The following is a 26,627-nucleotide window of genomic DNA, read 5'->3' on the forward strand; positions in this document are numbered from 1 at the left end:
GTTCACTTTATATGCTTTAATTTAGTGACATGGACAACTGTTTCTGGGAAGATAATGTGTAGCCTGTTAACTGGTGATTTCGTACTGTATATATTTTTCTAGATCTACTGTATTATTTGTACCCTTTTACTGTATTGTTTTTTTTTAATGTCCTTTCTTTTTTTTTCTTCTCTCTTTAAATAAAAAAAAAAAAGATTGTCTTACACCACTTTCTCTAGCTCTACCACTCATGAGATACTCATAAACATATCTACTCAGCTGTGTAATATCTAACCCACATGGAACACATTAAATATAACAAGTGACTAGATTAAGAGCCAGTGCTACGCCCTCCCAGTCACACCCAGGCAATTACTTCCCTTTTTAAAATAAAAGGCCCATGGTTACACTCTAAATTCCAGTACTAGACATAAAATAGCCCAGAGACTCAAACAAATTGCAGTCATAAAATGTATCACAGCTAAACTGCTCCCTTGGTGATGTGCTTTATTCTCACAACCAACACAGCCTTTGAATTTTTTTTCTTACATATGACCTTTTCCATCTTCTTGCCCAATTGGAAATCCTCTGCTGATCTCAGCAGGACTTCCCTAGGTCTAACTGCAGGACACAGGCTCCAACTGAGTCAAATCTATGGTGTTCTCAGTCTTCAAAGGCCATTTATGATGGCAGAATTTGAAGGGCTATGGTGGTGTATGTCTAAAATATACCCCTAAAAGTCTCATGTATTCAGAGATGGTATTTTTGAAAGGTTCATGGTGGTGTACACTCATCAGTTGATTAATCCACTGAAGAGTTCTTAGCTGAATGTCTTGTTAGGAGTTAAGATAGGAAGAGGTGGGTCATGGGATGTGACATGTAAGGGCATATTCTTGTAGCTCGATCTTCCCTCTCTTGTTTCTTGGCTGCCATATGTTGAGCAGCTTTCTTCTATCATATCTTTCCATCATGATGTATCTCTCTTGGAGCCTGCTGAACATGCATGGGCTAAGCCTTCTGAAACTGTGACCCAAATAAACTTCTTATCCTTTAGGCTGTTGGTGTCAGGTATTTTGTCCTAATAATGTGAAATAACTAGTATAAGGGCATAGCCCACTGGCACCAGCCATTGTTTACATTGTATGTGCTAATATCCTATTAGCCAAGGCAAGGTACATGGCCATATGAGGCAGGGTGTATATCCATCTTTCACAAGGGTGGGGAAAATAAAATGAATGTTTGTGGACCAATGAGCTAATCCACAACATATCATTAAAATATTTAATGTATTGTTTTAGTCCATGATGGGTTTGAGACCTAGGTAGGCCGGATAAGGACAGAGATATAGGTAGGAGCTTATAGCTCAGACTAGAGTATGGGACACTGGAATTTAACAAGACGCATAAAAGGAGATGTCTCAATACATGATCAGATAAGGTAATTCCCCAGCACTACTTACTGTTACACCATATATAAAGCATGTCTTGTGCTCACTACTTTTAATGAACTACCTTTCATATAAAAAGAGATCCAATATAAGATATGAAAACAAGAATTAGAGAAGGACTCACAAGACCTGTGTCCTCCTGTTTATTCCATCTGCTGCCGAGAGGCCTGTGGGAAACTGGTTCACCTTGTTTGACCTTAGTTTTCTCATACTGGGATGACATTTTCTTTGCCTTTAATAAGCATGATTACAAAGATCAAAAATGAGCCCACAATAGCACCTAGAGGGGAGCCAGCCCAGTGAGTGCTGCAGTGGAAACACAGGACACTGTATCCCATGGCGCCACACAGAGCCAACAATTGGAGAGTGAGGTAAACCAGTGCCATGTTTAGGCACACTTACATATGGAACAGAAACTGGTGGACAGAGCCACCGTTTTATTTTAAAGGGCTCAGGGTGAACTCCATCAGCAGAATAGTGCTGGCTTGCTTCATGTCCTGGAGTGGAATGAAGAAAGAGTCAGTAAGTCACAGTGGACTGCCAGCAGTTGAGAAACAGGCTGGGGTGGGGTGGGCAGATTTCTGCTGAGAGATAGGAGCCAAGACCACCCAGACTCCACTCTTATGGCTGCAGAAAACCAGTATTAGTCCTAAAGACAAAAGACCAGAAAAGTGCTTCTGTTCTGTGACCAGCAGGGAGGCTTTGACCCAGCAGCATAAGCAGGCAAGAAGCATTGTCCTAGAGTGAGATGAGGACATTCCCCTTGCCCCATAATCAGTGGGTAAGAGGAGCTAGTGGTGTGGAATACAAGAAGCTGTGCAAAGTCTGCAAGGAGGCGACTGTATACAGGGAAAACCCTGGGCTTTCCCTACCCCCAGCCACCCCAGCAACCAAGAGAGTGCAGAAGAGACAACCATGGTAAAGAGAAATGGACACCCAAAAAGCTTTCTGCTGAAGACCAATCCCAGCCTCCACATCCAGAGGCCAAGATCACCCTCTAAGGAAACACCGGTTCTACTGCAAAATTGCTGGGGTTATAACACATTTCTACAATTCAACTTGGGTACTACACAGAACTGTGAACACCAGAGGAATTTTGTTATTTTTCTTTTTCTTTGATTGGTTTTCCTGTTTCAGTCTAATTTTTATTTTACTAGCTAGATTTCTTACCTTTATTTTTGCTTTGTTCTATTCTTCTTCTTCTTTTTTCCCTCAACTATCCTCTTGGTTTTAAGAGACTTTCATGTGAATGAACATTGTTTCTTCTTTTTTCTGATTCACTTCAATATTCTTTTGCTTTTTCTTTAATTCTTTCTCTCCTATGCTTTTTTTAATTTTCCCAAAGCTTGTGTGTATATCCTATCCTTACAGCCTCACTTTTACTGTGTTTCTTCTCATTCATCTCTCTATTTTGTACCTTATCCCTCTTAAATACCACATAAATAAGGTAAAAACAAGCTATCAAAGAGAAACATTGCATACAAGTTCTGGATATATATTGGATTTTGTTATATAACTGTAGAGCATGCTTCTATGGTAAAAAGTATCAAATTAAACATTATCACAGTTTATCACTTGCCAGGCTATGCTTGATGCTATTGTTATTGCTAAATATATTACTTTAGCCAAGCTGTCACACATGTTGTAATTGGTTTTTCTCTATCTTATGACAACACTGACATTGTCTGGGGATAATAACCATAACTATAGTCCAATACCAAAGGAGAGTGTGCTGAGCCAAACAGATATCAGCTTCTCATCCTTAATAAATTGGGAATTTAAGTTCTTGGGATAGATACTAAGAGTAAGAACCACCTACACCTAGAAGACAGCTCTGAGAAATAGATATTTCCTAGGGAATCCTCAATACTAGTGATAAAGCTATTTACCACAAGACATCTATAAGAACCAACACAGAAAATAAAACAAAATAAAATAGAAAATACAAAATGACAAGACAAAGAAACAAAATGTGATCCCAGACCTCCAACCCACACGGGACAACTCCACAGCACAAGATATAAGAAATCAGAAGGCACACACTGAAAATTTCTGGAATGATAGAAGAATACATGAAAAAAATAAATAGAAGTGGCCATAGGAAAAATGACCTCTCAGGTTAAAAAAAGAGAGACAGAGACAGAGAGAGAGAGAGAGAGAGAGAGAGAGAGAGAGAGGGAGGGAAAGAAATGATGATCAAAATTAAAGACCTTCCCAACAAATCTAGAATAGACAGAGATTTTAAAAAACAGATAAACTTAGGAAAATAATGGAACCCATGAAAGTCCAACATAGGAACAAAACAGAAGCCATGAAACAGATCCAAACAAATCAGGGATTAAAAATTCCACTGAAAATATATGCAATGGGCTGAAGGAAGGCAAAGATAGAAAATCACATCTAGAAGACAGGATTGTAGCTAGCAACCCTGAAAAAAAAGTGTCATAAATGGAGCAAAGGACTATGGAAAATTACTCCAACATCTGCAAGATGAAACAAAGAAGAGAAGCATGTGATTTACCAAAGTCAGTAAAAACCAGAGATGGTACAAATGCCACAAAGAATCTCTTCACAGAATAGCAGAAACTTCCTCAACATGTATAAAGAATTTAGCATACAAATTTAAATGTAGCATATAGATTTCCAAATAGTCACAAACAAAATGAATATATACCAAGGCATCTAATAATCAAGAATTCAGAGTTTCACTACAAGATCAGAATATTAAAACAGCTGGAAAAAAGAAGCAAATCACCTAAAATGGAAAGACCATCAGAATCACAGCAGACTTCCTAACACAAACCAAAGGAGACCTTGGAGTAAAGAATTTCAGGCCCTAAATAACAACCTCCTACCCAGAGTGATGTAGCCTGCCAAACACTCTCTCAAAATCAATGGAAAAGCAAGATACTTTCAAAATAAAAACATGAAGAAATTCATGACCACCAAGCCAGATCTCCAAAATACTCTGAAAGATATTTTACAAAAAGATAAGAGAGGCCATTCACAGACTGCAAGAGAATAAGAAGCCCTCAAGAAGCAAACTCTTCCTTGCAATGCAATTCAATGCCATGCGCAGGCCACTGGGGGAACAACAAGACACCAGCCTTCTCCCGTGAGTCAGCACCATTTATGGACTATGGGGGAAAAGAATAAGAAGTCATTAAAAAGCAAGCTCTCCCTGAAAACCAGCGTCATGTGCAGGCTACTGCAGCTATTTCAAAGATAAGAAGATATATTATGGTAGCCATTTTGGATTTACTATTATCTGTTTTCCATGTCATCTGTTGAACTTATTGTTTTATTTTTATTGGTTCTATTTTACTCTGTTTTGTTTGATTTTTATTATGTCTGAAGGTATCTGCAGCTATTTTGAAGACAACAAGTAGCATTATGGTAACCATTGTTGATTTCCTATTGTTTTGAAGTCTTATTTACTTACACTGTTATGTTTTGATTGGCTTTATTCTGTTTTCTTTTGCTTGGTTTTATTATCTTTAAAATAAAAAATTTTTAAAAAGATAAGGGAGGCCACACTTCCAAGAATACCAGCAGAATACCAGTTATGGCAAGCAATTAAGCATAGGGGGTGGGGAAAGAGTATCAACAACAGAAAAAAAAAAGCACAAAAGGAATACACCAACATGTATAAGTTATACCACAAAACAGCATAAGTGCAAATAATCAAATGTTGAACCTCAAAATTCTAGAAAAAGAAGAACAAATAAAACTCAAAGTTTGTACAAGAGGAAATTATAAAGAGCAGAATTTAATGCAACTGAGACTTAAAAAAACAGATCAACTAAATTGACTCAGCATAGTTCTGGGTGTGGATGGCCTATTCTAGGGAAGTCACCAAAATGGTAAGGGAAATGAAGAAGGAAAGATTGGTTCTGTTTTCATTGGAGGAGCTCCAGTCTTTGATTTCACCTTTATTGTCATCTCCTGGCTTTTAGCACTCATCCTTTGCCTTCTGGCACAGGCCTTTCAGCCTCTTCACATGGACTCACCCTGGATGTTGCATGGAGCTCCAGGCCTTTGACTGGAATCTTCAGAGCCCCATTGCATAGACAGACTTTTCGCACTATTTCATGTATGCAGGCAATCATTGTAAGCCAATCTTTTAAACTCTTATGTATTTGTATATTTTGTATTAAATTTGTTTCTGTAGCCCTGACTGATACCACTACCATTTATATTAAAATCATTTGTTCTGGCATATAAGTTGGGGGTACATTTATTGTTCAGTAAGCACAATTGTTAATTAAAGGGACCTATGGTCTTAACTTTGATACTATAATGGACAAGGTAAGTGCCCTGCCAGATGACTCAGATACTATCCTAGACCATATATCTTCTTACTGACTCCATATAACACCCCCACCCTTAAACTTCATTCCCTCTTTTCTAAGCATTTATTTCTAATAGCCAATATATTCACCAATTTTTAATGCCCTCAAACTACTAGGACCTGACTTGATGTGTCTGGGAATTTATATGTCCCATAAAAGATTATGGGAAGAGAATTGTACCAGTGCCTGAAGAAAGTGGGAATAAGACAGCCCACTGACAATGGGTTTAGGTAAATCAACTGAGACCTATCCCCAAAAGTTCTGCTGTAGGATCACGTTGAAGTTATCCTTTAGAGGACTTCACCTGAGATTGCAAAACTTACATTATCTGTCGGTGTCGATCCCGGCCGGCAGGAAAAAACACACGACACGAGTAGTCGGCGGATAGCCTCTGATTTATTTTCTCTCTCCGTACGCCCTGTTCCGGGATCTCGGATCCCGCCTGAGGGAAGCCTCCTCTGGTCCGTTCCCTACGGCTCCTTGTGTGCTTCTCTCAGCAGTCCCTCTTCTTGGTGTGTGTTCTCGCCCCAGGGGTGGTGTCAGCATATATATGGACACATCGACCAATCACATCAAAGTAGGCAAGACGAGCTGATTGGCCAGCGTCAGCTGTTGCTGGGCAGACTAGCTTACAGGGCGTGTTGCTTACTAGCTAGGGAGCAGGAAATGGGCGCCATCTTGGCATACTCGATGGGAGGGGTAATCTAGCTCAGGCTTCACTCCTCACCACAGGCCTCATATCACTCGGTCGAGCTCCCAACATCTCCCCCTTCTTTATTTATTAAGATAGGGTGGTCTGTGGGTCCATGTGAGGTGTCTGGGAGTGGGCCTATTTCGTAGGCCGAGGCATGAGAGAATGTAGAGGTCTATACCCTGCTGTGCATCACCTTGTCTCGTACATATCCTTGCGCCAGGACCATGCTCAAGGTGAGTGGTTCATTTTTTCGCAGGGCCAGGCTTTTGTGAACCGAACCTGGATGCATATAGACATTCATTCCTGCCTTCCCCTCAACCCTCGAGGCGGATGGCACTGCAGTACCCTTGGTCTCGCATCTCAATGCCATAACTCTCACTCCCTAGAGGACCCTCGGAGTAGAGCCTGTCTTAGGTTGATCAGGAGAACTTCTCCCGTCTTACCCGTCGTTGGCTTGCCCACTCAACTCTTAAAGCTTATATCTTGGGGGGGACACGGAGGGGTCAGCCGAGTGACATTTGAGGAACCGCGTAATCACTAATTACCAACCATAATCCCCGTTCACTACAATCACTAATTACTATTTTCTAATTATCAATGGGAACACGCCTTAAGCGTGGGGTCCTTCTAGTCTAAGTTCGCAGCCGCGACGGGGAAGGAGACGTACGTAATAATACTAGAACATCCGTAAGAATAATGGCGAGGGCAGCCACGTACTGGTTAAAGGAGCCGTGCCTTTCTAGCCTGAGCCCAGAAAACGCTAGGTGTGGAATCCCCTTGACTCTGGGCCAGCAACATCATCAATGTCATATGTGTCTTTTGGGTCGCCCTTATCGACCGCAGGCACCTAAGAGTCACGAGAGTGACAATCACAAGAGCAAGAATGATCCCATACGCAAGAAGTGACGAAGGTTTGAAGAAGGAGCCTATCTGGCTTAGGACATCATCAAAAAAGGAGGCTGTAAGTATAGGCACCTCTATCTGATCTAGCTGCCGGATAGTCATATCCAGGCGCACGCTAGCGTTCCAAAAGGAAGAATTATAGGTGGTGAGAACATAATCCTGAAATTGCCTGTAAGCCGAACGGTTGACCTGGATGGGGGTAACGCACAACTGGGTGAATGCCCATCTGGCGTCACATAAATTGTTAGCCACCTCCCAGAGTCCCTGGACTTCCTGAGCGATTAGGTCGATCTGCTGCTGTAACGCCATTATGGCGTTGTGCTGGAGGAGGTTGACTTCTTGTTGCTCCCTCAGCGCCAGGGAGGTGGTGTCCGTAAGATTGGTAAAGGCCTGAGCCGTCAGCGTAGACTGGGTCAGAGCAACGGCAGCCGTCACAGCCGTCGCAGTCAGAGTCACGAACAGTGCTGTCAGGGCCGCTGTGATCCCAAAATCTCTCTTACGTCTGAGCATGGGTAGTTGGTCCTGCTGATAGACGGGATGAACCCAAACAGATTCGTTAAAGGGAACCCACATCAGTGGGGGTCGAAGAGCCAACATAGCATACGGGAAAGACCCATTCCAGCAGTTCCCTGTAAAGCATGGTTGGTTACTGCACTTAAAGGAGATGTCAGCAGAGAATACCCATAAGTAGGGCGGTTTTACGCATGCAGCCTCAGAATTAAGGGTGACATTGGTGGTTCCATTAGAGGCAGAAGCGTTAATAGCGAGCATGGGTCTTAAGTCCATGCAGGCTCCGGTGGAGAGGCACAACCAATTTTCATTAAGGGGGAAGGGGAAGCTTATTGCCCACTTGTTGTTCACTCTCAGGTAGGACTCCCACCAGGTCAACGCGAATATGTTGTTACTACCGGATGGAGGAGAGAACCGGGACCACCAAGACATGTTTAGATGAGTCACTCCCACGCCGTCGACAGTACAGGGCTGCCATGAAAGTTGTGACAGGTCCACCATCTGTCTTTTTCGGCTTGGGGACACACGGTATGGGCATGTGGGGAAATCGGGACGGGTGTGCATGGCTGCTCGGGGTTTGCAGGTTGAGTTAAAAGTGATGACTCCGCCGCTAAGTGTGCCAGCTTTAAAACATCCAGGCGAATGCAGGGATGGGACAGACAACCTCACCGTCAGGGAGGTATTGTACCATTTTACAAGGAGGGGCAGGAAGCTAACGCAGGATCCCCGGTGACACGAGGGGTTACTATTAGTGGAAAAAATGACCACGTCATTGGTGATGGGAAGGTCAAAACGTATGGGTCTGATGGTTAACGGTATATCTGGTATGCAAGGCAATCTGGCGGAGCAGTTTTTTGCATACAACTTTGGGAGAGAGGGGGCTGTGGTGGAGATAGCGGCTAGCGCTGGCGGATGATGTATTGCTGCCCACACCAAGTCTGCTCCTATTTCAGTAGTGGTGGTGAGCATCAAAACCAGAAGGAAGGGGGCTGCCGGAAGGCGGCGTGGCCTAGCCACTCTGGCTGCACCGTACCCTAAAAGAGAGCCAATTACTATCGAGAGCATAATCATTACTGTGTCCCATAAGTCATACGGTATTCCTCGGTCGAGCAGCAATATCCTGGTCGGACCGATCTTGATTAGGCTGTCCGCTGCCGTTGAGTTTTGGAGTGTCTCCTGCATTATGTTTCGTTGGATTCGCCACACGCGTCAGCCGTTCTGGGACCCACAATGGTTCTCGTCCTGGTTCCTGCGGGAAAACACAAACCGCACCTCGGTTCCAGCTAACTACTGGATCCGGGCCCATCCATTGTCCCGTCAGGACATCTTTCCATTTCACCCATCCCCTATTGCCAGGAGATGGATTACAATGTTCCATGGCCGGGGAGTGATTGTTGTTATTCAGGTTCAGAAAATTGTATGTGAACAGTGCCATGGAGAGCCGTGCCTTTGGGGGCAGGCCCTGACTTATTCCCCCTTTTTGTTTTTGTAGAATATCTTTAAGGCTCCTATGAGCCCTTTCAATAATTCCTTGACCTTGGGGATTGTATGGGATGCCATGTTTTAACTGTACCCCCATTTTTTCACAGAACTCATTAAAGGCTCTGCTTGTATAAGCTGGTCCATTATCAGTTTTTAATATTTTTGGTTTGTCCCATGCGGCCCAAGCTGTCAGGCAATGATTGATTACATGAGACACCTTTTCGCCAGTTTCAGCAGTCGCAAATATAATATGAGAGCAGGTGTCCGTAGAGACATGAACATATTTAAGAGATCCGAATTCTATCATATGTGTGACATCCATTTGCCAAGTGTCGCCAGGAATCAATCCCCTGGGGTTAACTCCCGTTGATACGACGGGTGTGTATGTGGCGCAAGAGCCGCATAACCGTACGATGTCCCGCGCGTCAGCCCTGGAAATGTGGTACTGGTTGGCTAACGTCCTGGCGTTGACATGAAATCTGTCATGAAACAGACGGGCTTGTTCTATTGAAGATAACATATTGAGTATCCACAACGGGCGAGTGGCCACGTCAGCTGCCGCATTGCCCTGTACCATGGGCCCTGGCAGGCGCGTATGTGCTCTTATGTGAGTGATGTATATTTTGTTGTGTCTATTTATCAGCAGAGTCTGGATAGACAAAAACAAATTAGTCACTTTGGAGGTTGGCTTAATCGGGCCCGCAGTCTCAAGGACCTGCATGGCATTAACAACGTATTTTGAATCAGAAACAATATTAAGGGCCCCTGGGAACTTCTCGAGGACGGTTTGTACAATTTGTAACTCTACCACCTGTGGTTGATCTGGTTCAAATTGTATGCTGATCGGAGGCATACCTGAGACCACATAAGCCCCTATCCCGGTTTTTGACCCGTCCGTATAGATCGTTGTTGCAGGAGTAAGTGGTGTGGACGCGGTGATTTTTGGAAATATCACCGGATGTTGAGTAACAAACTGTAGTATGGGGTCCCTGGGGAACTGGTTGTCTATCTCCCCAAGAAAAACACATCTCAGGATGGCCCACGTATCTATACAAGCAGTCAGGATTTTTATTTGAGAAGCGGTATAAGGTACCCGAATAGCATGGGGTGCAGAGCCAAAATGTTGGATAGCCCTGCCATGTGCCTCCAAGGCCAGGGAAGCGACCGTTTCCGGATAATGTTCGATAATCTTGGCAGGTGAGACCTTAGGGTGCACCCACAAAAGTGGTCCCTTTTGCCAAATCACTGCCGTAGGTTGAGAAACGGTCTGCAACAAGCAGACCTCAAAAGGCTGTTCTGAGTCAATTCTCCGCAATGCAGCTGTACTTAGGGCTTCCTCTATCTTTCTCAGAGCAACTCTGGCTTCCGGGGTGAACTCCCTGGGGGAGGCAATATCCGGGTCTCCTTTCAGGAGGTCGAACAGGGGCTTTAAGTCCGAGTTAGGGATGTGTAAATAAGGTCTGATCCAGTTTATATCTCCCAGTAGCTTTTGCATGTCATTCAAGGTCCTTAGGCTATCTGTTCTGATGGTTACCTTTTGTGGAGAAATCGATGTGGGGGAGACTTTGGTGCCCAGGTAGGTCACTATGTCTCCTCCCTGAATCTTGTCAGGGGCAATATGTAAATTTGCCTTTCTCAGGGCCCTGACCAATTGGCCAAGCATATCCTCCAACTCAGTCACATCTTTTGCACTGATTAGCAAATCATCCATGTAATGAATACATCTAATTCTGGGGAAGGCTTCACGCAAGGGGGCCAGTAGAAAATCAAGATACATCTGACACATGGTGGGACTGTTGGCCATACCCTGGGGTAATGTAACCCACTCGTACCTCTGATCAGGACTCTCTTGGTTAATGGTGGGTAGGGTAAAGGCGAATCTGTGGGTGTCCTCTGGATGCAGGGGGATTGAGAAAAAACAGTCTCTAAGATCTATGGCATAAACTGGCCAGGACCGAGGGATGGCTGAGAGGGCTGGTAGTCCCCTCTGGATCGCCCCCAGGGGCTGCATCTGTGAGTTGACAGCCCTCAGATCATGGAGCAGCCTCCACTTGCCTGATTTCTTCCTGATAACAAAGACAGGGGTATTCCAAGGGGAGGTTGACGGCTTTACGTGTCCCGCCTGAAACTGGGTTTTGACTATCTCAGTTAATGCTAAAAGCTTCTCCTTGGGTAAGGGCCACTGAGGCACCCAAACTGGATTTTGAGATTTCCAGGTGATCTTAATTGGAGCGGGCAGGAGAAGTTTCTCAGTGACCCCTAGGAAAAACCCAACCCGTGTCTACCTTCCCTTTTTTCTACAGGTACGGGGGATGTCCGGCCCTGCAGGGCTGCGCCCAGGCCCTTGCCGGGGACATATCCCTGATTTTTGAGTATCCCTTTGGCTTGGGGAGAGCAGGTGGATGTAAGAGTGACATCCATCTGGGTGAGAACGTCTCTTCCCCACAAGGATACTGGCAGCTGCAAGACAAAAGGTTGAAAATGTCCTCGGTGACCTTCCTCATCACCCCAAGGCAGGGTCACGGCACTAACCTGGGGGGCAGCCACTATCCCCAATCCTTGGAGTGTGTTGTCAGCTGTGTTGGTAGGCCAACTAGGGGGCCAGTCTTTCTTGGAGACGATGGAACGGTCTGCCCCTGTATCTAGGAGTCCTGTTATCTTTTTTCCGTTAATCCTGAGCGATAGCATGGGCCTTTTATCAAGAGTCATATGAAGTCCTTCAAAAATTTCCTTAGAGGAGCCAAGTCCCTGACCCCCTCTAACCCGTTGACCGGACCGGGGTCTCTCATGGAGACTGGGGAACAGTAAAAGTTGTGCTATCTTATCCCCTTCATCAATTACTATGGTCCCTATATGAGATTGTACCATGATTTTGATGTTTCCTAAATAATCTGGGTCTACAACTCCAGGGATCACGGTAAGGCCCCGGAGGGCTGTGGAGGACTGTCCAATCACTAAACCAACCAGCTTGTCGGGTAGTGGTCCTTTGGAGGTGGTTTCAACCACCTGAACGCCCATATCGGGTGTTAATAGGAGTCTGGAGGCGACACAGAGGTCCACGCCTGCTGGCCCGGGGGTGGCCCCTGTGGGGGGGTGCCATCTTGTGTTGTCCTGTCTAGGGAGTGGGGGCCCGTCCGTAAGGAGGGCCCCCTCTGGCCGTTTTTTGGCTCCGTAGTCTCCCTGCCACTAATACGGTTCCCCTGGGCATCAAAAATAGATCTGCAATCTTTTGCTTTGTGAGAACCTTTACCGCACCTTTCGCAGGTTCCCGTTCGTCTGTCTGATTCCTGTCTCTTGGATATAAACTCCCCCTGTCCGGTCTTGGGGCAGTTTTTCCTTATATGGCTGGGATCCCCACACTGGAAACATCCCCTGGGCTTACCAGGGTGATTGGTCTTCTGAGGCCCTGTCTGTTGTAAGGCGGCGGCTAAAAGGGCAGCCACGCCTGAGTTGGATAATGGCCCCCCTATTTCTCTACAAATTTTAATCCACGCCTCTATGTTTTTACCTTTATGGGGTGCTATGGCTGCCCTGCAGTCCTTGGTGCACTGTTCGAAGATTAACTGTTTAATAAGAGGAGCAGCAGCACTCGGATCTGAAAAGAGTCTGTCAGCTGCCTCCTGCATTCTGGCCACAAAATCCACAAAAGGTTCTGTGTTGCCCTGAACAATTTTAGAGAGGCATTGTGAGGCCACCCCTGTGTTGTTTACCTGCTTCCAGGCGCGGATGCCTATGTTATGTATCTGTTCATACACATTTGGAGGGAATCTAGTTTGATCTTGAGCGTACTGACCCTTACCCACAAGCATATCCTCATTTTGCCCCCTATGGCCCCTAGCCGCATTTTTTTCAGCCTGTTCGGCGGCAAACTCAGTATACCAGGCGCGCCAATCCAGAAAAGCCCCGGGGGCCAGGCAGGCTTTAGCCAGTTGGGTCCAATCACTGGGCGTCAGAAAGCCACCGGCAGACAAATTCTCCAACATAGTTATAGTGTAAGGAGCAGTAGGGCCAAATGTGGCAACCGCATTTTTAAGCTCCTTAATTTGCTTGATCTCCAGTGGTTCCCAGTAATTGGGTCCTTGGCCTTGCGCTAGGAGCACCGGATAAAGCCCACATTGTTCATACTCATTCGCCCCTTGAGGAATCTGTTCCATTCTAAATGTCCATCTACGAAAATACCTTCCCTGGGACCTTGGCATTTTTTCACAGGGTGGTGCCTCCCCATGAGATGTCTGTCCCTCCCTATCACAAAATTGTATCTCTTTGTAACATGGCCGACCAGTCTTTGGGGCACAAGATGGCGGGTCGCCAGGCAGACAAGATGGTGGCCCTACATGTGACAACGGTCCAGGCCACTCCCTCCATGGGGGGGGTGACGGAGGATGGCCCCAGGCCGCCATCTCACCACAGGAACCGGTGTTTGGGACCTCCCAGGGTGGCGCGGAAGGCTCTACGGCTTTCCGTTGGGGAGTGCTCAGGAGTTTCCTTCCCTTCTCTAGGTCTGTCTGCATCTTGACTAGGTCTCTACGTAAAGCTGCAAAGGGATTAGGGGGGTCACTTGCCTCATTGTCCTCGCCTTCCGAGGTACCTGAGCCCGAGGAATCCGAGGCAGGGGGTACCTCTCTCTTGCCTCGCTCTCGCGAGCGCCTCCGCACGCTCCCTGCGACGGACCCCTCTCGGGAGGACTCCGAACGGGCCCCTTCAAAAGCTCGGCGGGCCTGAGAGAGCCCATCTGCGCTATCCTTAGCCCCATTCCTCTCCCCTTTGAGGCATGAATGAATCATCTCCCAGAGCGGCCGAACCGAAAGTGGGAGTCGGCGCTCCTCTTCTGCTCTTTCTAAATCCTTACCTAATTTCTCCCAGCAAGGTAGGGACAAGTGCCCCGTCGGCAGGAACCAGGGTGCCGCCTCATCTACTTGTTGGAGAAACTCCGTAAGTGTCTTGGAGCTCATTGATATACCTGAAATCTTGAGCAGGTCTTTCACCGCTCTTACCAGTGACTTGGAACTCTTAGTGGGTAAGTTGCCCATGCCTGTCACTGAGGAGTCCGTTCTCACCGTGTGAGGCTAACCTGCCACATACACGTGAGCTTGAGGGGAGTCTAAAAAGCCCTGTAGGTGCGCGCCACCCAGAGCCCAGGTTTATCCCCTACTCACCTGTCCTGCAGAGCAATACTGGAGCGTCGTCCGCCTCGCCTCGGGGGTGATCAGCTCCCCGTACGGGCCACCAAATGTCGGTGTCGATCCCGGCCGGCAGGAAAAAACACACGACACGAGTAGTCGGCGGATAGCCTCTGATTTATTTTCTCTCTCCGTACGCCCTGTTCCGGGATCTCGGATCCCGCCTGAGGGAAGCCTCCTCTGGTCCGTTCCCTACGGCTCCTTGTGTGCTTCTCTCAGCAGTCCCTCTTCTTGGTGTGTGTTCTCGCCCCAGGGGTGGTGTCAGCATATATATGGACACATCGACCAATCACATCAAAGTAGGCAAGACGAGCTGATTGGCCAGCGTCAGCTGTTGCTGGGCAGACTAGCTTACAGGGCGTGTTGCTTACTAGCTAGGGAGCAGGAAATGGGCGCCATCTTGGCATACTCGATGGGAGGGGTAATCTAGCTCAGGCTTCACTCCTCACCACAGGCCTCATATCACTCGGTCGACGGGAGGGGCAATCTAGCTCAGGCTTCACTCCTCACCACAGGCCTCATATCACTCGGTCGAGCTCCCAACAATTATCCTTTTCCTGTTTCCCCATTAAGGAATATTTCATTAATGAATTACTTATATATGGATCCTATTCCCAAGGACTACCTCTGAGAAAGTTATCTTAACAGAACCATCTGTGCACATGTCACAAATCATTCAGTATCAATAAGCAATGGGTTTGTTGTTAATATATTTATTGTTGTTTGGATTTAAAAGAATGACTCCAGCTATACAGAAGAATGGTGCATATTAAGAAACACTATTTTAGAATGATTAGCAAGATATATGATCAAATTTTAAAAAGATGAAAACAAGAATGTGTAGTATGTCATCTAAGAAAAAACAGAATAATATGTATGCCTATTGTGATTGAATGTTTATATTCTCCCAAAATAAAGACTGAAACCCTAACCTTCAAGTATGACTGTATTTGGAAATAAGTACGGATAGGGAGGAGGTCAAAAAATTTTAAATGAGGTCAGAGGATGTGTTCCTAATCCAATAGGACTGAAGCCCTATAAGAGAAAGGAATACCAGGGATCTCTCTATCTCTCTGCCTTATGGGGACATAGCAAAAAAGCATTGTCAGCAAGTCATAAGTAAGGTTCTCACAGGAAACCAAATTGAGCAGCATATTAATTATGAACTGCTTGGCCTCCAAAACTATAAGTAATTTTTTGTTAAGTTACTCAGCCAGTAAGATTTTGTATAATAGTCCAAGACTATTAATACAATATTTACTTTATACCATATTCTGAAAACAATAGAATAATTGTTACTGTGGGCATAAGAATCCAGATGGGTTTCCAGGTTCTCATACACAAAGATCAGAGCATTGGACAAAAAAGCAGCAAAATTTAATAAAGTTTAAGGAGTAAAGTTATACATGAAGCAAGTGGATTTATGCTGGTGGAAAGGAAAATGACACAAATAACAGACGAATGACATGAGCAGGAAGAAAAGAAAATAGCTCAGGCCTTGAATGCATTTAGGGATTTGAAATATGTGTCCATCCTACGCACCTTCAACTGGTTCTTTCACAGCATGATTGACTGCGTGATTGACAGAGTGAGTTGGGGTTGACACCAGGGCCTTGTCCAAGATGAGGTGAGTGAAATAGAGTGGTCCCATACCCCTAGTTGTACTAATTATACTCTTCCCTATGAGATCCTATCCCCTGAAAATCTTTTTTCTTGCAACCCTTTTCTGCAAGGGTCGCAGAGAGGGTGGAATGTGTGACTTCTAAAGCTACTTTCTGCTGAATAGGGGCACTGGCACTACCTATAGGGAGACTAAAAAACTCTCAGCCTCCCTGATCTAGCACGCTAATAGAGCCATTTTCTTTTACTGAGGATTTGTTGATGAGCCAGAGATGTAGAGGTGGGTTTTAGTCCTTGGTTCTGGTCATCAACCATAGTTAATGGCTGTTAAACAAGAAGAGGCAAATTTGCCTAAGAGACTAAATAAGTATGGTCTAAACAGTAAGATTATGAGAAGCATTAATGAAGGATATTAGCCTCCAGGGCCAGATAAACAAGGGTGTATGTTCCTGCCCAGTTTGCTGGAAGACATGGTAGAAATTAGTGCCACATAGAAAACAAGGTTCATAGTCTCAAGACAGAAATGATTTTCAGTGAAAAACATACGAATAAGCTATAGCAAGCACAAGAGCAGTAAAACTAGCTATATAGCCATGTAAGAAGAGAACCTATTTCCAGGATGGCACTAATTTTTTTTTATTTGGAGGAAACAAAACAGTTTCCTTACCTGGCTCAGCAGGCTGCTTGGTGTTTTCTGAAGAGAAACTTGAGGCCATCCATTGGCTCAACAGTATATGAGGTTTATGGCCCATTTCCTGGTGCCTCTAGGTGTTTGCTTTTCAGCCTGGAGAGGTAAATTTAAGGGTTTTCAAGGGAACAGACAATACAAGACATAATTTATAGGATTATTTTATAATATTCACCCAAAAAGTCAAATGCAGAGGAGTGCAAAAGAGCTGTGTGCTGGAGACCCCAAGAATTGCCAAGAGCATGGATCTCATGGCAGTGTCCCACATGAATCCAGCTGAAAGCCTGGAGCTCATGGCAATGGCTCATGCAAGTCTGTATCAAAGATCAGCCAGTGCTGCAAAGCATCTGGACTATTATCAGAGCCATGGCTGTTAATCCTGAGTTTATCATAGTTTACGGGATTGGGCATGCCTTGATGCATTCCCACTAAGATGGCTTTGAAGTGGTTTTCCATCCCCAGTGTTATAACTCTACTGGTCCCCTTTTTAAGCCCCAGATAACATATTAGTTGGCTGATGATCAGTGGGTGTAGCCCTAAAGTTTAATCATAGACCTGTATTGCAGCTTTTACAAACTTTCTCCTTTTGATTGCTGTGAAGCAAGAAATCAGGATAAACTTGATATATTATCAGGTCAGATCAAAGCCAATGTCAGGATATGGAAACTGTCAGCAAACTTTTCTGGGCCCTTAGAAAATTTACCCAGCTTCTCTTTTTGTAGATAAATAGACTGAAAAGGGACTTGACCTTGGTACCATCTGCTCCTGCCACTTCTTGAAGGAGTAGAATGGTGACAGGCTTAGATGTTGGGTTCATGAGTCCAATGCCTTATGGCAGGCAGACCTGGAGGAAGTATGGGGTGGGCTTGAGATATTGGTTTTATCTCCTGGGGGCAATGACTATGCAGCTTGGTAAGGAGGTAGCATGTGGGTGGGGTCACATTTACCCCTGTGTCTGAGAAGGTATTTAAGCAGGGAGTCTGGTGGAATGGATGAAGCATATCCCAAGATGGGTTTGTGGGGAAGAGGAGTAAATATTAGGCTGTGGGAACCTTATAGGCCTTCACTGGGTCAGTTCTTGGCCTGTTTGGTTCCAGGGGATCTCCTATACAGCTAAAACCCTTGGGATTAGTCATAGGAAACTTTCAGAGTATGCTCTGTGTCGCTCCCTGCACAAGAACCTTACAGGGCATGCTATGGGTTAGTCTCAAATCCATTCAGTCCTCCAGAGCATACTCTGGTAAAGCTGAACTTAGGATATGTCAGATACTCTGGGCTTTTGTGGGCACTAATACTACTTCCTCTGAACCTATGAATCTCCACATTAATCATCATCCATCTCCCAAATGGGTCAGGACCTGGGATGACCTACTGGGTGAGGCTTCAAACCAATTACAAAATCACCTAACAACACAGTATACCTGTCTAAGGATAGGTAATAGAAGTGCTTCTGTCAATAAAACCCTAATAAATTTCCTTACATAGGGAACCAAGAAACAAGTAGGATGGAGAGAAGAAGAGAGCTAGTATTAGAGAAATAATCCAAAAGAGACTCCAGGAAGAAATATCTAGATTCAGTAAGAATCGATAAGCAGGCCTAGGACTCAGGAAGGCTGTGGCAGAGCCTAGAGAAGGGCTAAAACAGAGCCCTTCCTGTGAGCCTCTCTTACCAGATGGAAAAACAGATGCTTCCCCTCACCCCTCCCATGCTGGATGGGTACACTAGCTCCTCTACTTTCCAGTTCCCTGTATCTCCCTGATAACTAATCCCAGGGTTCAAGAAATGTAAAGGATTTGAGACAGAGTTAAAGCAGAGAGAAAAAATAAAAAACCTTTTGACTGAGTTTAACAGAATTGAGGTCTCTGAGGTCTGTATGCCTCTTTGTAACTCCTGGCTGGCTTGTCAACAGTGTTATCATGGAGAATGGAGATCCAGGACAGGTTCCCAGATTCTCATGTGTGAGGAACAAAGCAATGAGCTTTGTACACAATGGTATAGAAAAAGCAGCAAAATTAAATGAAGTTTGAAGTGTGAAGCTAGGCTCAGAGTGAGCGCCTCCCGCAGGCAGAAAGGAAAATGGCATGAACAAAATGAAGATGGCATGGGAAAGAAAGGAAAATGGCACAGTGCTGAATGCGTTTAAGGATTTGAAATGTGTGCCTGACCTAGCATACTTCCCGTCAGGTCTTTCAGAGCAATGACTGATAGCATGATTGATAGGGTACCGAGTGAGGTTGGCCCCGGGGCACTATGTACTGTATCTATAATGAATCAAAAAATTGACAAATTCGTTACCAGAGTGGTAAGTTAATGGTGGGCTTGGAAAACTAATACACAAAATAAGTTAGATGACCAAAATAGAATGGAATCAGAAGTGAATAATAGAAATTTAGAGAATATACAAATATGTGGAAATTAAACAATTTAGTTCCAAATAACCAAGAGATCAAAGAAAGGGAAAAGGAAAAAAAAAAAAAAGAAGAAAGAAAACTAGAAAATCTATCCATTAAGCAATTTGTCTCTCGGATATATTCAACTGAAGAAGTTGTCTCTGGGCATTGCACTTAAGCATCTTTGTTAGCTTAAAGCTCCCCCTGACAATCACCTCTTTATGGCCTAATTCTGAATCTGTTTCAGTTCCTCAAGGCATTGGCTTCTCCAGGCTTATCAGGGCTTTTCTAGAAATGGAGAACCTAACAACCAGCCAACATCCTCCAATTTCTGCATTCCCTGGCCCAACCTCTGCCCCATGGCCCCAACACATTCCTCAGGCTTAAATACTGTTGTCCTGCCCTCTGGCTGGCTGGCTAAAGTCTTTCTTTCAGATCTCAAATTAATAGTGACTTCTGCTTGGGTTGGAGGTCTCTAGGCCTTTTAACCCACTTTACATGGGTTTCACCCTTTGGGGTACAGTATATTGTTTACCAATCAATATTAAAACCAAACCTTAAGACATCATATTAATTAACAGGAAGTGTTCTGATATATGCAGTAAAAGGAAAAATATTTGTCAACGGGATGTTGTTCTGGTCTATACAATAAAGGGAACTGAAAGCATTTTCAAATAATTGATTCACATAAATTCAGCCAAATATTCCTTCAAAATATTGTAACATTTGTTCCAATAGGACTCAGTGTCATGAGGTGTCATGGAAAGGAAGTTAGGACAGTTACAGTTAAGCGAGCATTCTGGAAACCAGGGACAGCTGAGTGCTATTACACTCAACTGTGAATGGAAGTCAGTAGTAAAGGAGGGTGAACAGCACACTTCAAAATAGGCAGCAAAGTTTGGGAAGAATAATCACCAAAGTCTAAGCAGAATTTCTAAATAACCAATATATGTCTAACTGTTAATACAGTATCTTTGACACCAAAAATCCAAATTTCTGTACATCAGAAACATTTAGAAGCCACAGATAACAAATTATACTTCTTCAAAAAGTAAACAGGTGGGGTTTTTGAAGTATTAATTGTAATAGATTTCAGTATATGTTATACATCTATCCATTTTATCAAACTAAAAGCATTAAAATGTTATTTTTTAATTTTAATCACAGAGGCAAATCATTTGATTGATCCAGTATTTTTAGAACAATGAAAATAAAAGTGCAATATACCAAAACTTATAGAATGTATTTAAAACACTAGAGCAAAATTTAAAGTCATAAAAACCTATATTGAGAAAAAAATCTCAAATCAAGGACTAGTTTCACCTTAACAAACTAGAAAAAGAAGAAAACTAAATTACAAACAAAATGAAGAAAGAAAATAAAGATGATAGTAAAAAGTGAAATAGAAAAGAGAACAATTTAACAAATTAGAAAAATTTAACAAAATCAGAGTTGGTACTGTGAAAAAATAAAAATTGACAAGCTGAGCTAAACTAACCAAGAATAAAAAAGAAAATATTAAAATTGTTAAAATCAGGAATGAATAAGGAACTACCATTATCCACAGTAAAAATTAATTATAAAAAATTACAACATTGTGTGCCAAAAAGTCAAAAACTTAAATGAAATAAATTTTCCTAGCAACTTACTGAACCTACAAAACTTATTTAAGATGATACAAATAAATATCTACCACATATAAAGAACTTGACCTAGCAATCAAAACACTTCCCACAGAGAAAAACCTAGATAGCTTCATCACTGGATTCTACCAAACACTTACAGAAGAATTCAATAGCTTATAAAACAAAACAAAACAAAAAACTAGGAAAAAACCTAACCAATGAGGTTGGGGAAAAATAGAAACTGGAAAATGATACTAGAAAATATTCATCCATCAGTATAATTAATATTGTTACAATAATCATATTATCAAAAACAATCTACAGATTCAATACATATTTCATCAAAAATTAAAAGTCCAATGACATTTTTCACATTAGTAGAAAAAATTCTGAAATTTACATGAAAGCACAAAAGACCCAAAGTAGGCAAGTAACACTATGCAAAAACTACAATGCCGGTATCACAATACCTAATTTCGAAACAAACTACAGAGCTACAGTGGTAAAAGCAGCATGACACTCACATAAAGGCAGACACTCAGACCAATGGAGTAGAAGAGAGAACCTAGAAATAAACTTTTGCAACTACATCCATTTTGTTCTTGACAAAATTTACAAAAACATACGTTTTAAATAAATAGTACTGGGAAAACTTGAAATCCATATGTAGAAGACTGAAATTAGATCACTGTCTCTCTCACCCTATCAAAAAAATCAGTTCAAAATCAAGTCAATGAACACAGTGTAAGACCCAAAACTTTGAAACTACTACATTAAAAGATAAACACTTTAAAAGCCAGGCATTGGTAATGGCTTCCTAAATAGGTCTCCAATAGCTCAGGAAATAATAGCAAACATTGACAACTAGGATTGTGTCAGATTAAAAAGATTCTGCACAGCCAAAGGAAACAGCTAGCAATTAACTACAGAACAATTTTTCAGAATTAACAATATATTTGCCAGCTACTTTTCTGACAGTCTTAATATCCAGAATATATAAAGAACCCAAAAAAAATAAACAACCAAAAAACAAGAAAGTCAGTCAATTGATGGGCAAATGAACTGAACAGACACCTCATGAAAGAATTATATATTGCCAATATTACATGAAAAAATATCAATATCTTTAGCCATCAAGAAAATGCAAATTAAAATTACATTGAGACTCCATCTTATTCCAATATGAATGGCTATCAGGAAGAATACAGAAGCAATGAATTCTCACTAGGATATGGTGGAGAGAAAGGAAAAGAATTCTCATTCCCTATTGGAAGGTATAAATTAGTATAGCCACTTTGGAAATCAGTATGAAGGTCCCTCAAAAAGCTATACAATAAAATTACTATATGATATGGCTGTATGTACCACTCTTCAGTAATGCATACTTTATAGAATTAAAATCAGCATTCTACATGGATAACTGTATATCTATGTTTATCATGGCACAGTTCATACTAGCTGAGTTCTAGAGTCCTCCTAGGTACCCATTCATGATGAATGAAGAAAACATGGTGTATATATGCAATGAAGCAATATTTAGCTATCCAGGAAGAGCACAATCATCCCATTTCCAGGCAAATTGACTGAATTACAACATTGTTAACTGAAATACACTAGATACAGAAAGACAAGTATCACACATATTTTGAGTTTTGTTTGTTTCATACGTGGAATCTAGTGGAGAAAAACACACCATGAAAGCATAAATGAGACTACTGAAGAAGAGGAAAGGCATCCAGAGGGAAGAATGGAGGAAAAGGAAGGTAATGTGGCTGGAGATATGATCAAAGTAGGTACACGAGTGTACAAAAATATCACAAGAAACCCCATTATTCTATGTAACTAATATGTGCCAATAAAAAAGAATTAACTTCAATCACTCCAAAATCTTTCCAAAATGTAGGAAAAAGTAAAATATTCTACTTTATTCTATAAAAGCCAGAATTACTCCAGTACCAAATCTATCAAAGAATTTAGCAACAGAATGATGTCTCTTATGAATACAGTGGCAGAATTCTCAACCAAATGCTAGTAAATTGAAGCCAGCAACATATAAAAGAGAGCAAGTTGAAATTATCCCTATGGCACAAGAGCAGTTATACATACAAAAGTTAAAATAACATATGATATTAGTAGAACAAAACATATAATCAACTCAAAAATCATATTACAAAACCTAATATCATGGAATGACAAAAATGTTAGCTTAAGTAGAAATAGAAGAGAATTCCCTCAATCTAAAAACATCTGTGAAAAATCCACAACTAATATTGAACTAATTTTCAAAATCATATTTGTAATAATAACTTTTAGTATTTTACTTAAAACTCCTCTGACAGATTGTTTCTGTAAATTCCATATTCGCCAAAAAGAACCATGGTTTCATGGAGAAATGACTAGTTCCAAATGTGTGACAAATTAACAGGATGAGTTTAAAAGTTCATAAAGTGAGAAATCTTGAATATCACTAGGTTCACATTTGGAAAGGTTTGAAGCCAAATAGAAGTTGGCACATACATAGAAAGATGAATCAAACATCAAAGATGCTGTTTAAAACCCTTGAGTTCAACATGATACAAAAAAAACTACTTTTGTGTATAAACTACACTTCAGTGTTACTAAATAGATAATGAGCGAAAGTCTGCTTTATAGTTAATAAATGCTGATGGCTTTGATAGAATACCCTTGAAACAATGAACAGGAAATAATGAATGGCTGTTAAAATAATAAAATGAAAATAACTGGACTTTATATGCCTCCTGGTGCTAGTATACATATAATTAAAAGCATAACTGAATTTGACCAAGTATCCGGCTTAAAGAACCAATTACTAAAAAATGCAGAAGATTGGAGAAATGTTACACATCATTACAGGCATGCAACAAAATCCTGTGAGTGTTGACCTTAAGTCCAACAAGACTTAACTCTACAGGAATTTCTCCAGGACAAATGGGCCAATTTCTTAAACAAGTAAAACAAAGTAGCTTAAAGGATAAGAAGGGAAATAGAAAGCAGATGTAAATAAAGTTTTCACAGTACACACTGTTCTTCAAAGAAAAATCAGTAAATAACATTAGAAAAGGAGGTGTACTTAGACAAATGGATATTCAGTGGAATTATAAACATTTAATTTACTCAAAGGTAGGCAGTCTTCAAATAGTGGAGAAAGGGAACAAAAAATAAATGGAATAAATAGTAATCAGCTAAATTGTTAAAATTAATAAATTTAAACTCAACCATATCTATAATTACATAAAAGGTAATGGTCTACATAACCCATAACTGAATGTAAAGATATTCAGTTTGGATGCATAAGCTGTCTAAAATAAGTGCAGAGATCATCATTTAATGATAGTAATGAAAAATGATACTACGCAAACACTATTCAAGAGAAAATTAAAGTAGTTACATCAATATTAAAATACATGTCAGAAGAAGGAAGGTTATCAGTAAAAAATGGAAACATCTTACAATGCCTAAAGGGCTGTTTCACCAAGAAGACCTGATAACCCTAAGTATATATGTACTTAAAAAGAGAGCTTTAAGGGGGTGGGGATTTAGCTCAGCGGCATAAGCGCCTGCCTTGCAAGCAGGCAGTCGTGAGTTTGATCCCTGGGACGATATCCCTGGGACGATAAAAACGAAAAAGACAAAAAAAAAAAAAAGAGAGAGCTTTAAAAAGTGAAGCTAGAACTTAAAGGAAAAATTGAAAAATCAATTAATATAGTCAAAAATTTAATATCCTTCAGTCAGAATTGATAGAGTTAGTACAGGAAAATCAGTACAGATATAGAAGATTTTAATAACATCATAAAATAACTTGACCTAATGACATTTTTTGAACATGTTAACTAACAAAGCAGAATGAATATACATTTTCAAAGAGTACATAAAATAAGATAGATTATGGTAAAGGTCATAGAACAAACTTTAAGATTTAAAAGAAATGTAGCATACAAAATAGCATAATCTCTGACTATAAAAATAAAGAAATCAATAACATACATTAGGACATTCTCAAATATTTGGAATTAAGCAACATACTTCTAAATAACCTATAGATTAAAGAGGCATAAGAGATCAGTAATAAATATTGAGTGAATGGAAACGAACATACAACATGAAAATTTGTGAGATGTACCTAAAATAATGCTTAAAGGTAAATGTATAGTATTAAACGTTTATTGGATACTTACCTGGCAGGGCAGATACCATGATCACGAAGGTGCTTTCCACAGGGTGAGGCTTATCCATTGCACTGTGGATGTGCTGACTCCTGTGATTTCCCCAAATGTGGGAAACTCAATTGCATAATTTATGGTAGTGGGGGGACTATGTTCACGCTCTCCTATATTAAAAAAGAATGAAGAAAGAAAGAAAAACAAGATAAAAGAAAAAAAATAAATGTTGGAAAATGGGAGTGATAATAGATTAGTGATACAACCTTCCTTGTTACTAGACAAAGAAGAGCATACTGAACCCAGAGCAAGCAGAAAGAAAACAATAATGAACATAAATCAGTAAAATTGAAAGCAGAGAAATAATAAAGAAAATCAATGAAACCAAAAGTTGGTTCTTTGAAAAGATTAATAAGACTGATAAGCCTTTAGCAAGACTGACAAAAGAAAAGAAATGACACACATTACCAGGACCGAGAATGAAAGACAAACACCAATAGACCCTGGCGGCACTGAAAGAATAATAAATATTTTATACCAGTGAACTGTAAAGTTGTGTAAAATAAACAAACTCCTTGAAAGAAACCAGCAAGCTGAAAGAGATGACATGAGTAATCTTAAATCTATTAAAGAAATTAAGTTTTAGTTTAAACCTTCCAACAAAGAAAACTCCAGGCCTAGATGACTTCACTAGGGTATTCGGCCAAACATGTAAGGAATAGATAACGTTAGCTCTACGCAAGCCCTTCCAGAAAAATGTCACCAAAAAAGAGAAAGAAATAAAGAAAACTACAGACTACAGACCAATATCCCTGATACACATAGATACAAATATTAGTAAACTAAATCTAGAGGTCTGTAAGTTTCTACGGAGAAAAATAAAATATAGAGAAACTGAGAGATTAAAGGAGATTTAAGCTACATGTCAACGGGCTTTCTGTGTGGATGCTGAGGACAAAGAAGGAAGAGAGCAAAAAAGGCAGGAAGCAAAAAAGGCAGGGAACAAGGAAAGAAGAGAGAGAAATATCTGGACTCAGTATTGGTTGTTACTAAGGATTCTTCAGTTTCTTCACTGTGAAAATGGTACTCTCTTTTTTTAAAGAGTCTTTTAGAGATGCAAAACAAAATAGCCACATATGCTGAAAAGTAAAGATCAAACACATAATCTCCAGAACTGTCTTTGAAATAATCCCATATGTAATGCCAGCCATAGGAAATGGGAGAGGCTGTAGAGGAAACAAGATAGGCTATATGCTAGTCACTGGGAAGCTAGGTTCCTTATTCTTGTCTCTCTACTTTTACCTATGTTTAAAAATGTCTGTAACTAACATTTGATAGAACAAGTTAATGTAAAGCTTTTGAAACAATAAAAATACCCCTCCCTAGGACATCCCTAAGTGGTTCATTCCATTTAAAAAACACAACCACAGGCCTGCTGAGCTATTGATCTTCCCCCTCCCCCCCCCCCCCCCCCCGCCGCCCTATTTTGAAAGGAAGGCATTTGAAGTCTAAGCATCAAGTGCAAAAAGCTTTTATATTTCAATACTTTTTTATACATTGCTGGAAAATTAAGACATT

At 41.6% G+C, this 26,627-nt stretch overlaps 1 protein-coding gene and 1 non-coding gene across 2 annotated transcripts; one reads left to right on the forward strand and one right to left on the reverse strand.

The window, feature by feature from the left end:
- Positions 1-6,150: 6,150 nt before the first annotated feature.
- On the reverse strand, positions 6,151-15,085 carry LOC134477839 (uncharacterized). The gene is made up of 2 exons (XM_063257006.1): positions 14,524-15,085; positions 6,151-9,134 (listed from the first exon to the last, which is right to left on the reverse strand). Exon 2 carries the CDS (start codon positions 9,065-9,067, stop codon positions 7,193-7,195), a length of 1,875 nt encoding a protein of 624 aa, XP_063113076.1. The 5' UTR covers positions 9,068-9,134; positions 14,524-15,085; the 3' UTR covers positions 6,151-7,192.
- Positions 15,086-25,059: 9,974 nt separating this feature from the next.
- Positions 25,060-25,222, forward strand: LOC111754691 (U1 spliceosomal RNA). The gene has a single exon (XR_002789367.1). It is a non-coding gene; the product is annotated as a U1 spliceosomal RNA (small nuclear RNA).
- The last annotated feature ends 1,405 nt before the right edge of the window (positions 25,223-26,627 follow it).

Source organism: Cavia porcellus, unplaced genomic scaffold (assembly GCF_034190915.1).
Source record: "Cavia porcellus strain 051 isolate PalLab524CR breed Dunkin Hartley unplaced genomic scaffold, mCavPor4.1 scaffold_10, whole genome shotgun sequence".
Classification (NCBI taxonomy): domain Eukaryota; kingdom Metazoa; phylum Chordata; class Mammalia; order Rodentia; family Caviidae; genus Cavia; species Cavia porcellus.